Source organism: Patella vulgata, chromosome 3, assembly GCF_932274485.2.
Source record: "Patella vulgata chromosome 3, xgPatVulg1.2, whole genome shotgun sequence".
Taxonomy (NCBI): domain Eukaryota; kingdom Metazoa; phylum Mollusca; class Gastropoda; family Patellidae; genus Patella; species Patella vulgata.
In genome coordinates this window covers 8,390,664-8,406,683 of record NC_065881.2, presented here as the reverse complement: position 1 = coordinate 8,406,683, position 16,020 = coordinate 8,390,664, and the positions used below count along the sequence as shown (strand labels likewise).

Genomic DNA, 16,020 nt, shown 5'->3' with positions numbered 1-16,020 from the left:
CGACACAAACTAGGTCATTTCGGGACTAACATATGGTTCAATTTTATTTCAATAATGCGTTTGCCCTTAAGTGTCTTTAGCAGTGGGTGGAAACCGGAGGACCCGGAGAAAACCCACTATGTTGGACAAGCGACCCTACTGCTTCCCACTTACAACTGGGGAATCGAAACCCCGCCAGTTGACTCCATGAAAGACCATATGATACAGCGCGCACGCACTAACCATTCGGCCATCTACCCCCACCCCAACTCTTTCAACCAACCAGTTAATACCCAAAAATCTTTCACATTCTTTCATTATCAAAATCACATTAATAATCAGTGACAATCGAGTGAAAAGGGGTATTTCGGACTACAACGCATGCGTCGACTGGATAAGTAAATATCTCAATCAACACATTTGTTGTGTTTAATTACGTCACGATTCTACGGGACGGGACTGAATACCGGGTTACCCAATTGCAATTCTGTCAATTCGGGACGTTCTGGACTGTGAATCGAGCATCCCCATAGTGCTCCGCTCTGCCTTCATTTTTATATACCGGACGGAGTACAGGGATATTTAGCGGTTTTGTGTTTAGTGTTCAGACAAGCACTGTTTTAACATTTTATTACAGCAAAAGATTTTCATATCTGCATACACTCTGCTTTCATGGCATCTGGTATAACAACGAATCCCATATTATACGCTTCTAGCTGAAGGGTATCGTTGCTGAAAACAGGTATCAAGGGAGGTAACGAATAATCATTTGGTAACATCAGAACATTTCCATTCAGTTTTACAAATCTGAAATTATATAAGAGAAGTTTTGTAACATATCAAATATTTAAAAAAAAAAAATAAGAGGTTAATTTTGTTTAAAGATATAGCTCTATTCTTTGGAATCCTAAAAATACTAAATGGGTGTAAAAGTCATATTAATGTAATATGAGTGTATTTAAAGTGATTTATATTCAATTCAATTTTTAAACAAATTATAGGAATTTCTAAACAAGTATGTATTAATTTAACTAATATTTCTGGATTTCTATTGACACCTTTCATTGGTACAGGAACTTCAATCGTTGAAACTTAAAATGGGAAATGGGTCCCTGTGAAACCCGTTGTAGATGCATTTTGTTTTTTGTAATTTTGCTGGATTTTTCTTTCTCGCACTGGAGTTGGGGGTTTATTGATATCAATATATAATTTTCTAATTATTCAAATTAATGAACTTACTGTGAGGTTAAACCATTATCATCTCCAGGTGATAAAATATATCTTTGTTGTGTTTTACTTGAACTAAATGGTATATCAACAGATACTGTTTCACTTCCTATATTCATTATATATACCGTTACACTGCCTGATATATAACCTATACTACTGTAATATATAATATACCGTTACACTCCCTGGTTTATATAACCTATACTACTGTAATATATAATATACCGTTATACTTCCTGATTTATAACCTATACTACTGTAATATATAATATACCGTTATACTTGCTGGCGAAAGAGACGAAAGCAAAGGGAAAACATGGGTTATCTTTCTATATAACTGTCTGAAGTGACGAGTGATAACAAATATACTGGCGAATTTCTTCTCACTAATAATTCCTTCGAAGACCAAAAGTTGTTATATGAGACTGTGTGAGAACAGTCAGTTATATAGAAGGATAACTTATGTTTTCCTTTTGCTTTCGGCACTTCCGTTTCTTGAAATCTTCATTACGCATCTATCATAGCAATTACCTCTGTGTTAAAATTATATTTGGAATGTGTTTAACCAGTTCTATCACATATGTGATAATGACTGACACCAATATTGTCCTTTAAATTGACTGTGGCCAACCCGTACGTAACTAAAGTACGAAAATTAATTGGTGGCTAGCTTTTCTCGCACGTATACAGTGAATGGCCATTTTGCTCAGTAATCCCAGCCAGAATTTGGCTATTTTCTAAATTTGCGTTACAGTTTAAAATATTTGTTTTAGAACTGAAATAAATTAACTATTAGTCAATCCCAACGCTAAAAACATCAACAGAATTGATTGTCTATATCTGAAATAGACACGACCGACGCACAAAATAGTGCCAAGATGGCAGCCTCTATGAACAACAATTCGCAGACGCTGTCATTGAAGACGACGTCAATTCTATGAGTTTTAGATGTTATTTTTGTGAAAAATCATTGGAAGAAGAGAGAACATGTTGGGACTGGACGAATTATATAGTCTTTATGGGTGCAAAGGAAACAATGCTGAAGATAAACCTATTGTTTACAATGTAACGTGTTGTTGACCTGATGACCCATTGACGTCAATGTCATGACCTGTGAGTGTGTAGATCACGTGATATGGATATCATGGCTATTGACTGTGTCTGAGATACTTCTCCGCGGGTAGCGTGTCTCAGATGTCCAGAATGTGGCCAACCATGTACATAAATATAAACATACCTGCTAACATTTGTACAATGGGCGTAGACTCGAACATTAGGGTCTGTAGTTTGACTTACATCGAAGACGGGACTACCAACCAGACTTTTATATATCAATGTTAACCAGTAGTCCTACAAGAACAAATATTGTATATTTTATAGGAGATGCTAATTGTAGGCCGGTTGGGGAGGTTCACAATGGCCGCGTTACATAAACGAGTCATTTTCTGTGTAAAACATGACATGAATTACAGCCACATTACAAATAATATACTGATTTTTTTAAAATGGCGGTCATTCAGAGTAGAGATCTGTTCTCAAAGTAATAAGTTCTCTGTGTTGATAATGGAATTTGTAGAGTGAGGTTTAGTATGGTAGTGTTAATGATATATATAGATTAGTACTATATACAATAACTCTCTATATAATCTTATATTAACCACATTACTTGGGTATTGCTAACACGTGAGTCACGCCATGACAGTCGTGAGGTGTTCTGTACCCATCCATATAATAGTAACAATGACCATATTACTCTCATAGCACACATAAGTCTGGTCGGTACAGGAAAGTAGGACGTTCAACCGCATTTTCTAGTCTAGTATATTCCGATCGGAATGAGAATATAATTTATAACCCCAACGCCCTCCCTCCTGCCCCTCCTTAAAGACATTACCTAAAACCTGGGGTGAAAAATCTGAGCATTTCCAGCGTCGCATTCCACCTAAAACTGTTGATCTTATTTTAAACACCCCTCTCTCTTTCCGCCTTGCACCACTGGCAAGCGGAGACGACGCCAGAATATCTCAATGAACTTTCTCGGCCAATGCAGCCAAATTTTTACTCATCCGATCTGGTAAGCGAGCCAGCGTCTTGCTCACTGTGTGACCACGGCTTCTCAATACCAAGACATTTATCTTGTGGAATAGTTTGTAATGGTTCATAATAATATTTGATATGGAATACTAAGTATTTAATTGATTAACTCACGGGATTAGGATTGAGGTTTGTGTCTATTAAGCCATAATTACCGCCATAAAACGATTGTCGTAAAACAGCCTGTAATCCACGTAAAGCTGATAATCCAAGCTTATCTAACCACCTTGGGTGTAAAAAAAAACAAGCCAACAGTGAGGCTGATTTCCCCCGCCGAAATCCTCAAATAAATAGATGACACATATTAATTAATCGCACATTTATTTTTTTCAAAAGTATTAAGCAATCAAACTGATTATCAACTATACACTAAATTTCATCACTCTCTATCAGATAGAATCAAAGTTATCTTGTCCCAAAGCATCGACCAAGGAAATTGCTTATCTCTGATTAGCTTTAGCTCGATATGTTAATCATTGAACTCAGTCAAGACGAACATCTACATCAAGTTTAAACATACTACCTCAATTAGAAGCAGAGTTGTTATGTTCCAAAGTCTTGACCAATCAAAATGCTTATTGCTCCTTAGCCTAAGCAGAAAATTCTCATCATCGAACTTAGTCAAGGTACTGATGTAATGAAACTATATACCAAGTTTCACCACTCTCACTTAGAACTAAAGTTATCGTGTCCCAAAGCATCAACCAATCAAATTACTTATCTCTGCTTCGCACTCCATCAAGGCATTGACCTCATAAACACCTACACCAAGTTTGAACATTCTAGGTCAATTAGAAGGAGAGTTATTGTGTCCCAAAAAGTGTGACGGACAGACAGACAGACGGACGAACCCATTTTAATAGTCCCCTGCTTTCTTCGAAAGGCGAGGGACAAAAAATAATAACTGTGATGCAAAACATTCCTGAATCAGAAATCTAATTTTGGTCGAAAAAATGTAAATAATAATTATCATTTCATAAGCGTAGAATTATTAACACATATAGGCGAATATTTAATGATTGAAGACGTGTCTTTAAATGGCATTTAAAATATACGCCTTCTCGCATTATCAGCACATGGCATTTCATTGTTTCGTAGTGAATTTTCAGGTAGTTCTAATTTTTACAGCGGAATGAAATACGCGGGGAATAAAGGAATCCCGATCATCAAGTCGCATTCCTATTTTCTTTTTGGCGTTCGCCATTTGCGGTTTTAGGAGAAACACAATTCCATTGGTTCGTTAGTCCGTCTGTCAACAATTCTTATTAGCAGTCTATACCTTGACTGATTTGTCTGATAATTAGGTAGGTGTTCTTGATGTATATGAGGAAGAATCCTAATGATTTTCAATCTTTCCAATATTCATGAAACAAAACAATCTGATTAATATAAAATACAAATCTATATTTCGTTTCGTTCTTTTTAATACTTTCGCTGGCCTACCCTACATGAAGATCTGGCCGGTTGTAGTGGAAACTCGCGTCAGAGATCATGCGAGCGACTTTTGACCCTATGATGTCAAACATTTGAATAAACAATCAGAGTTGTTGTTTTTAGTGGGTTACCCACAATTCCGTGCACCTTACGCCAAAAACTCGCCGTAACAGATAGCTTCATTGGTTAATCCCTCACATCATAACGCGGGTTATATAACAACTCTTCTAGATCCTAGTGTAGTAGAGACAAGTAAAACGAAATTTTGAACTATAAAAAACGAAACGAAATACGATCTATGTTTTAATCAGATTAGTAACAAAAGAAAACAACTTACAAGAATCCCGCGACATATCTATCTGATATATGTGGAGCCCCTCCATGATAACATGATGACGATTCACCCAACCAGCATTGTTTATTAGGAGCCTGCTCGTTACAAATTTTGACAAACGAGTCAACTTCCGGTATAAATTTATCTAAAAGTTTTCTGTCGGTAAAATCTTTTAGCGTCGCCTTCTGACCATTCGTATAATACCTGAAAATTAAAAGGACGAAAAGGGATAAATTGAAATATTTTTGAACATCGAACTCTTTTTTAAAGGCCTAAAGAAAGACCTGCAAATTTAGCGCTTGCATAATTTATGTTTAATTTTAGTCAAAATAAACACAACGGTTCCATTGAAGACAATCTCTACTGTAATCAGAGTTGTGTTTCTCTTGGAAGACAATTACTGCATTTTAATCAGAGCTATGTTTCTACAACGATTCCATGGAAGAAAATTAGTCTATTAAAGTTGCAATTTCATATTTTTAAGTTATATTTTTAAAATTTATTAAAATAAAGCCTTAAAATAGATGGTATCTATAAACAGTCCTACCTTGTTAAAGAATAATCCTATTAATCCTATAATTCACTATTGCCAGTTGAGAAATTGGCAAAAATATCATTTTCATCTTAAAATTCAAACGTTTGAAGATAACTACTCTATGGTGGCGAATAGAAAACAAGGGAGGTAATTGTGTTATTATTTCCGGTGTAAATGAGTTTTAAGTGTGAGAATGACACCTATGATCGTATAATAGTGAGTTGACAACCTATTGAGCAAAAGACATAGAAATAATTATGTTTTGACTTTCTTAGAAAATATGAAATTGTAACTTTAACAAGAGCTGTGTTTCAACAATGATTCTTTTGTTGTATTCAAGCACAATACTGATACAGTCAGAAAGAACCAAATATATGCTATGTGCTATCAAAACAAGAATGAAAACATATAAATTATGAGAACAGTCGGTTGAACCTTTGAATATAATAATGTAACTCAACTTCTACTTAGCTAATATGAACAGATAAACCCCCTCCGATGAATGCATAATATATAATAACACATCCAATACGTTATTTTAATGTGTTTAATTACTAAATGCCGTTTAAACAGTATAATAAATTTGAAAAGAAAATATATGCCAAGTAACCACTGTGATTTCGAGGCCTAAGCGGGACTAATTTAAATCGCAAAAGATTGTTCAGCATGTGGTAACCCGTTCTGTACACATGGAACTAACTATTTCGAGAATAGATCTCTACCCTAAATGACCGCCATATCCACAAATTAGTATATTGTTTTGTAATGGGGCCCTACCCCGGTTCCCATCTGTTATACAATACACAAAAATACTAATTAAACCTTTTCAATTTTATTGAATGAAAGCAGAAAATGTATACTTCTCAAATATACTAAATTCGTCGATTTAGGACTTAAAATGTCGTTCAGTTAGCTCCATTTAGTATGGTGCTACCCAATCGCTATTCATATTGTTATTCTTGGCGGGTACGCTCTTCGAAATACACCCCCAAGGCTCCGTCAATTCATGTACCATCGACACGAAACGTGACATGCTTGTTCCTTGGACGTCATACTCAGATAATGGTCAATATTACGATGGTATTTGTTATTAAATCTTATTTCTCGAGTGATTAAATTAAAGATGGTAGATGATATTACTTACTGGTGCACTGTAACAACGTCAACTACATCACCTCCACCAGCCTCTAAAAAACTTTAATAATACATGAAACAAATATTAATTACAGTATTACGGTGATTTTATCTTCACGCGTCCAGAAAGTTTCAACTCTTCTGTGTTACCCTTGGGAAATACATGATAATTATAAGCCTTAATTACTCCTCCCCGCGGTGTTCCGATTGATTAAACCTAATCCCACTCGGCACTGCTGGACTGACTGATGATTTCTGTCCCAAATTATGACTGGTTAACAGTCGAGTTAACAACCAATCTCTTACAGAGTAACAAATATATCGAGATTAAAACAAAATCGGGTTTGCGCATGTTCGAGTTTCCTAATGGCTGATCTGTTCAAATGTATTTCGTGTACGTTATTTAACCTTAAATGATGTTGAATTATTATACATTTGTGTCAAATTTGGCGTGAAATGATTCCTGTTGGCGAACAAAGAAGATCACGGTGCAAAATAGTAGGTAAGGATTTCAAAATAGCCTTAGAACAGAGGTGGGGAAGAGCGGTATTTTCATATTGCAGCTATATAGGGACGGATAGGAAAGGTCAGTGGACATCGTCCGATCAGAGATCGTTCTTAAAGGAACTAGTCGGATCCCCCTCTTCATTAGCTCGGTTGGTGCAGTAGGTACTTAAACCCCATTTTATTTCAAATTAGTTCAGCGACTAACATAAAATTAAATGACACATATTATGAAATTTAAAGGCAGATTTAAAACACACTCGGCAAACCTCAGCAGACTCCAGTACCCTACATCGAGCCTCGGCTGTATAACGCACTACCAACGGCGTCGGCCATGACCACGCCTATGAAGAATGTTTTATCAATCGGCAAACCTCAGCAGACTCCAGTACCCTACATCGAGCCTCGCTCATGACACTGCCTGTGAATAATGTTTTATCAAACAAAGCTTTCAAGGTCTAAACTGATTTTCTTTCAAGTTTATCTGATTTTCTTTAAACAAGGACAACTTTGTACTGTATATTCTACACACTCTTGGAACGACGCAATTTTGAGAACTTCTTTCTAAAAGCAGCAAGTTTTCCTAATAAGTAAACCGGTGCCGCAGCTCAATTGTATAGGTGTGGGTACATATCACTTACCGTCATACAGCCGAGGCTAGATGTAGGGTACCGGAATCTGCTGAGGATTGCCGAGTGATTTAAAACACTTACTTTTTAAGGTAGCGCGGAGTCATACTAGCAGTATCCGGCCCAATTGTTAAAAATGGCGGTACACCACTAGACGATACGATATTTTTAAATGCAGCAAAATCTTTTGCCAACTGTTTTTCTGATACGGCATTTGCAGTGGGAAATAGATTTGGTTCTGAAATTTAAAATATTTATATTGAATATCGTTATTAGGTGAGGTTCTCGATTGTCTAGTACCATTGCAACGATAACAAACAAATTCTCGATTAATGTTAAATTATTGAATGACGTGGATGTTCTACTCGATTTAAAACCTCGGCCATCCGATGTTCTAGAGGGCCAATTATTGGCTTGCCATGTAAATAAATAAAATGAAATGGGGTTTAACCTCCTACTGTTCTGCCGGTTACATCTCACTGTGCCCACTTTTGATTAATCCAATTAAGGTCTAATAAGGATTAGTGTATTAAGCGGATTAGGATTAGGTGTTATAGGTAATTAGATGGAAAAAAACAAATATTGAAAGTGACTAAATATTCAGTCTTATAATTGGTGAGATGAACTCACTGTAATCGTTAAAGTGATGAATTTTATTCAAAAAATGACACTTGAATATAATATGAATTATGTTCAGTAAGCCTACACATTACACGGTCTTTATAAGGACACACAGAAGTCAGTCTGTCATATTTCATCATGGCAAACGTTCAAGTAAACATCCAGTACATCCCCAATGCTCAAGGTGGAGAAAACTTAGTCCATGAAGAATACAAATTCCGAGTGAAGAATAGGAAGGTAGAACGAGTATACTGGAGATGTTGTATAAAAGGTTGTCCAGCAACCCTGAACACCCACCAAGGCTTTATTACCAAATATTCCAGAAACCACAACCATGTTGCTAACCCACACAAGGTGGCAGTCGACAAATTTCTCGTTGCCATGAAAACCAAGGTGCAAGAGGAAACCAAACCAGTCTGTGCCATCTATCAAGAAGAAGTATCAGGTATGTATTTATCTCTAATGTTGTGTGCCGTTGATTTAAATGATTCAACGTTAAAGCATACTGAACATGTTCTTCCGTAACAAACCAATCGAGTGTCTGGTCGAGTATTAATGATATAATAATATGTATAATAAATATTTTCTTTTTGTTTGTTTACAGCCCTTCGATCTGACCGTGACTCAGGTGAGATGATCAGAGAGATTCCAACATTCTATAGTTGCTGTGCTTCCCTGTATAGAGCCCGAGCAAAGATCCTCCCAGCACTTCCTCAGACCCGCAACGATATCCAGCTTCCAGATTTTTACACCAAGACCACATCCGGAGACGACTTCCTTCTCCACGCAGCAGCCGACAACAGGTTTCTAGTGTTTTCCACACAAGAAAATCTTTACCATCTCGCCAATGCAGACACTATATACTGTGATGGAACATTTAGCACGAGTCCTACCTTCTTCACCCAGATCTACACTATACATGCTTTTGTACACAATAAAATGTTCCCTTTAGTGTATGCACTATTACAAGATAAGAAGGAGGCAACATATGTTGAGTTCTTCAGATGTGTTAGAGACAAAACATTGGCACTTGTCAATGTTAATCTTAACCCAGGCCATGTGTTTACAGATTTCGAAGTTAGTATGCAAAATGCTGTGAGAACTGTGTTGCCGAGGTCAGAACTAAAAGGTTGTTTTTTTCACGTTGGTCAGTGTATTTGGCGCAATGCGCAGAAATATGGACTACAAGCAGATTTTTCTCGGGTGCCAGAAATCAATAAAATCGTCAAGCAAGCAGCAGTATTACCATTAATTCCAATACAGCAGGTTGAAGATGTATGGCTGCATGTCCTTGATGATGCACCACTCCAAGATGCCAGAGTGTTGCATTTTGCAGATTACGTAACTGAGTTCTGGGTGGAGGGGCAGCATGGCAGAATGATGTGGAACCATTTCCACACTGAAGGTCCACGCACAACGAACCATGTTGAAGGATGGCATTCCAAGATAACATCCATTATTGCCACCCCTCACCCAAATATTTTTAAGTTGGTGGCTTTTTTTAAGAATGAACAAGCTTACTCCGAAGTAACCATTCTCCAGTTAGGTGCCAACGGAAAATTACGGCCTAAGAGAAGAAAGTACAGGCAACTAGAAACCCGACTCCAAACTCTGAAAACAGATCTTCAGAACGGTATAAAGTCTGTATTCGAGTATGCCGATGGCGTAGCCCGTTTAACTACATTGTAAATTTTCATTGTTTATCTTGTTTTTGTGTGATGTATGATATACCCATGTATGTTATACTTTTATTACATATTTTATATATAAAACATCGAAAATTGTTATATTTTCATTAAATTATAAAGTGCTAATGTGATGTATGATATATCCATGTTTGTTATATTTTTATTACATATTTTATATATAAAACATCGAAAATTGTTATATTTTCATTAAATTATAAAGTGCTAATGTGATGTATGATATATCCATGTATGTTATATTTTTATTAAATATTTTATATATAAAACATCGAAAATTGTTATATTTTCATTAAATTATAAAGTGCTAATGTGATGTATGATATATCCATGTATGTTATATTTTTATTAAATATATATAAAACATCGAAAAATAAAAAAAAAATTACATAAAATATTTGGGGTTTTTTCCATCTAATTACCTATAACACCTAATCCTAATCCGCTTATTCCACTAATCCTAATTGACCTTAATTGGATTAATCAAAAGTGGGCACAGTGAGGACACACCGTCCTGCCCCGACTGGGCTTATAAAGACGGGCATACGCAATACAGTGTGCTATGAGGGAAATTTTGCCTACTCTTATATCGAATTCCAACTGCCAAGGGATATTTTACGTGCATGCTAATGTATACACGGGGCCTCGGTTTTTCGTCCCATCCGAACGACTAGACAGCTGTCCTTGTCAGGACCTCCTTCCTGCACCACTGACATTGGGAAAACGACGTCGGAAAATCACAATGAACTTTATCGGCCAATGCAGGAATCAAACATGCAACCTCCAGGCTAGCGAGCCAGCTTCTTACCCACCGTGGCTCTCTGTAAATAAATATTTATCTAAATAGTGATTTATATTAGATTTGAAATCAGAAAAATGGACCTGTAATAGGCGGATTTAGCTTTTACATAATGGCAAGACTAAAATTATTACTAAACAGAAAATAAGAATAATTACCATTTCCTAATTCGTAACCAGCCGGTTTATAACCCTGTTTTACGGTATATTCTAACAGTTCTTTAGCATTGGTTGGGTCCCAGTTACCATTTTTACGTAGAAATACGTTGAAATCAAAAATTAGATCCCATCCAGCATTCATCACCAAATGATTCAAATTATCCCAATCAGCAACTGAAATCAAAATGAAATACAATTTGATTAAATTACAGCTCTACATTTCGTTTCCTTATTTTATACTTTCGATGGCCTAGATTACATGAAGATCTAACCGGTTGTAGTGGAAGGTCGCGTCAGAGGTCATACGAGCGTTTTTTTTACCTTATGGCGCGAGACATTTAATTAACCAATCAGCGTTGATCTTTCTGGTGGATTACCCACAGTTCCGGGCGCCTCACGCCAAAAACTTGCCGTAACTGACTGTTTCATTGGCTAATCCCTGACATCATCCAGGTTATATAACACCTCTTCCAGATACCTGTGTAGCAAAGACAAGTAAAACGAAATTTTGAACTATAAAAATCGAAAGGAAATAATCATAAAGAAGTAAGATCGAACATCCAATCTCTTGGGTTTTCTCCCTAACCTCCGGATTTCTTACTACTGCTAAAGACCCCTACGCAAAAGCGAATTATTGAAATAAAAAAAATGTAAACCATGTGTTAGTCCCGGAATGACCTAGTAACCAATAATCATAAAGGGGTAAGGTGGAATTTCCAACCTCGTGGGGTTTGCCCGGGTCCTCCGGTTTTCCTTCCACATCTAAAAACCCTTCTCTCTCTCTCTCTCTCTCTCTCTCTCTCTCTCCCTCCCTCTCAATCTCTCTCTCTCGAAGAAGAAGAAGGAGAAGAAGAAGATGAAAAGAAGGAGGAGAAGATGAAAAGAAGATGAAAAGAAGGAGGAGAAGATGAAAAGAAGGAGGAGAAGATGAAAAGAAGATGAAGGACAAGAAAAGAAGGAAAAGAACAAGAAGAAGAAGAAGGAGGAGAAGCAGATGGAAAGAAGGAGAAGAAGAAGGAGAAGAAGAACAGAAGATGGAAAGAAGAAGGAGAAGAAAAGGCGAAGAAGAAGATGGAAAGAAGAAGAAGGAGAAGAAGAAGAGCGTCGGCCCAAAAAACAACAAGGTGAGTAGCGTCAGCAGGAGACTATAGCTTTTAAAATAGAGATAGAGATATACATATTAAGTCTACCTGTCAACGGAAAATTTCCGTCATTCGGTGAAGTTCTCTGATCTTGAGTCATGTTAAATATGACATGATCACACGCTGTGCCACCAATACGAAGATAAGATGGAGAAATTCCTTTGGCTAACGTCAGCACTTTCTGAGATCTAAGGAAAAAAGCATGTTCATTATTAGTAAGTGCGGGGGGACTGCACTACACAAATAAATATACTATACAAGACAAATATACGGACATGACACAATATACAGATATCACAAACAACAAACGTTCATATCAGATCAAGAGAATGGATGCGGGGGCCAGCCGTAAGCGTCCACTGCGCTGTACAGTTCCGGGCAATCATTGGTCGTATTTTTGTAATTTGTCCCGGAGTCATTTGGCATGGTTTCCATCCCAATTCTTCTACAAGATAAAAAGAAGCATCGGCTGCCTAACCTTGTGGGTAATCTCAAGATCCGCCTGCTAAAAAAAACTAGTACCCACGAGCGTATTATTGACAGGGATTAACCCAGAATAGACCTAGTTGTGTTCAGTCGAAATGAAATGAAATGGGGTTAACGAACTGCTCCGACTGGGCTAATGAAGGCGGGATATTTTGCACGGGCCAAAGGATGTTTAACGTGCACACCAATGTGTTACGGGACCTCGGCTTTTTGTCCCATCCGGTACTGCATTGACAAGGCGGAACCACGCCAGAAAATCCTGATGAACGCAGGGATCAAACACGAGACCTCCAGGTTAGCGACAGAACGTCCTAGTCACTGAACCACGGAAGGCATACGGGATAGAACACGGGACCTCGAGGTTAGTAAGCCTACATCTTACTCACTGAGCCACCGCGACTGCCTTCAGTGGAAATGACCTCTCTAAATCATATCGGGGATGGTGGGTTAGAGAGAGAGAGAGAGAAATGGGGTTTAACGTCCACTCGACACAAACTAGGTCATTTCGGGACTAACATATGGTTTAATTTTATTTCAATAATTCGTTTGCGCGTAGGGGTCTTTAGCAGGGGGAGGAAACCAGAGGACCCGGAGAAAACCCACGAGGTTGGACAGGCGACCCTACTCCTTGTCACGTACAACGGGGGATTCGAAACCACGCCAGTTGACTCAATGACAGGTCTTATGATACAGCGCACACGTGCTAACCATTCGCCCCCTCCCTCCCCTGACCCTGGGAATGGTGGGTATAGTGGTAGATATAAACAACCAATGTGGGGTAAAATGCATTTTTAAAAAATACTTACGTTAAATTAAAAGTTTTCCATTTGTTCTTGATAAGACCAGAATCTAGAGTTACTCCTACAAACTTTAAACTAACATTTCTCACTGCTTGGGCTGATTCCAAATCAATGGTGATACATGAAACATTATAGGTGAAAACCAACAAAATAAACACCAATAAATGTCGAGACATAATATCTGTTCTTACAATATTACGCGCATCAACCTTTTGTTGTACATAACTTGTTTGAGTTAGATTTCTTGAAAGATTATTAACTGATATAAATTTCTTTAAGGTCATATTAATGATTAGATTGACTTGCGATTTGATAAAGCACGTTGTCGTTTCAAAACCCGTTAATCGCTTTGTGATAAATAACCAAGATTAGTTTAATAGATAATAGACAGGATATTTTAACTTCTAATTTTCAGACATGTCATCAAATTGGTACTAGAAATATGTCATACAAATTGATACTATTTGTATGCATGCTATTAAAGGACAATATTGGTGTCAGCCATTATTACATATGTGATAGAACTGGTTAAACACGCTGTCAAGTTGTTGGGTTTTTTACCACTAATGAGTACAGAGGACTCATCTGAACGACTGTCAAGTACCCCGTCCTGTACTGAAAACCGGAAACCACGCTGCAAAATCCATAGGAACTCGCCCGGCCGACCTCGGGATCGAACCCCGGACGGCCTGGTTAGTGAGTATACGCCTAACGCCTTTACAATATTGTAACATTCTAATTATTTTTTTTCTTCAGCAATAACAAATACCAAAATACCAGAATACCACAAGCGACACCGAAGGAAGACCATCAGCGCCGCCAACAACAAAAACAGCGAAACCAACTTTGTATATAAATCTAATGTATTGCATGTATTTTTAATAAAACTAGAAAATATCACGAACCAAATTTTCATCATCCTAGGTCAGACTTAACCTCTCCCCCAAATTCTTAAACCTAACCTATAATCTCGCCAACCATCTCATGCCCTAACCTTATTTACATCTCAGCGACCTTGACAAAAATGGAGCTGGCCTTAACGATTATATTTAGCCCAGAGGGCATACCTTTCTTTCGATACCCAGTGTTTTACGGAGGTTTGCCAATATTGGAATTTACATTCGCTTCCACCTGCTGTGATATCGCAGACAAATTATTGCGCAACACTGTGGAAAGTTTACAAATAAGGATCGAAATCTTAGCGTGATCACATGCCGTGATACGCTATTTATATTATAACGCCTATAACAACACGTCTCAATGATTAACCTTTCTATGTATGCATATAAAACACGGAACAGAAAGAAAGAAAACGGAAAACGAAATCATCAAAAGCCCAAAGATAAAAATAACGATAAACAGTTGGTCTTCTGGAGGTCGGCTTTAACAAGTAGGAGATAACTATGAACCAGGCACATTATTCAAGACATCTTAAAGGGTCAATAACACTCTTGCTGGCTTGACAGCTCCAAAATATAAAAATAGCCTTATTCTAAGTACTAGATGTGTTAGTGTCCTACCTGTTGTGTAAATTATCCATTAAATCCTATTTTACTTGTCCAAAGGGTTCAAAATTATTTTTAAATCGATGTCGCATTTGAAAAGCTTTACGTCAGGCTTTCCAAATCATTTAGTTAAATTTTTCCAATTAAGAGGTATGTTAAGATGAAATTTGTATCATCAATTAATTGGAATATTGTAAAATAGTGCAATTTGTTGACCAGAATAAAGATTGGGACATATTATTCAGTTACAACAAGAGTGGTATTGAGCCTTTAAACTACAATATTTTAACAATTCAGCCCTTTCATTGACCAAAAGATAAAATTTGTACTAGGCTTGTAACTTACTCTCAACCAATGAAATTGTTGAATCCTTAAAATAGCTTAGTTTAAGTCGATCTGATTAAAACACAGATCCAATTTCGTTTCGTTTTTATAGTTCAAAATTTCGATTTAACATGGCGGTCACTAATTGGTTAATCAAATGACTGACGTAACCGGGTCAAATGTCGCTTGCTTGGTACCTGACGTCATAGAACGTGAACTCCCACTATAACTTGTTAGATCTACATGTAGTGTAGGCCATCGAAAGTATAAAAAACGAAACGAAATATAGATCTATATTTTAATTAGATTGACTTTAAGTGTTCATGAATTACGCCCCAGGAACCATAGAAATATAAAATTACCTGAAACCGAGTATGACGTCATCGCTGCCATCTTGGATTTAGACTTCATATCAAAAATCGATGCACAATATTGTCCAAGGAACCAACAAGTCAAGTTTCATATCGATCGTACGTGGATTTGCGGAGCCTTAGGCCTTTTTAGAAGAGTAGCTCATGGGTTAAAAAAGAATGAAAACGTGAGAGAGAGAGAGCGAAATGGGGTTTAACATCCACTCAACACAAACTAGGTCATTTTGGGACTAACATA

At 37.1% G+C, this 16,020-nt stretch overlaps 1 protein-coding gene across 1 annotated transcript; it reads right to left on the bottom strand.

The window, feature by feature from the left end:
• Positions 1-626: 626 nt before the first annotated feature.
• LOC126815921 (heparanase) lies at positions 627-13,733 on the bottom strand. Its single transcript, XM_056099952.1, has 10 exons — positions 13,589-13,733; positions 12,345-12,484; positions 11,155-11,328; positions 7,958-8,111; positions 6,751-6,801; positions 5,075-5,275; positions 3,418-3,529; positions 2,447-2,559; positions 1,219-1,365; positions 627-786 (listed from the first exon to the last, which is right to left on the bottom strand). Exons 2-10 carry the CDS (start codon positions 12,394-12,396, stop codon positions 627-629), a joined length of 1,164 nt encoding a protein of 387 aa, XP_055955927.1. The 5' UTR covers positions 12,397-12,484; positions 13,589-13,733.
• Between the last annotated feature and the right edge of the window lie 2,287 nt (positions 13,734-16,020).

Excerpts from the sequence above, each read along its gene's own strand:
- LOC126815921 (XM_056099952.1), bottom strand. The coding sequence starts at position 12,396 with ATGACTCAAGATCAGAGAACTTCACCGAATGACGGAAATTTTCCGTTG. Across the intron at positions 6,802-7,957 it reads ACTCCGCGCTACCTTAAAAA|TTTTTTAGAGGCTGGTGGAG; the intron begins GTAAGTGTTTTA and ends GTATTATTAAAG. Across the intron at positions 2,560-3,417 it reads CAAACCTCAATCCTAATCCC|GACTACTGGTTAACATTGAT; the intron begins GTGAGTTAATCA and ends TTGTTCTTGTAG.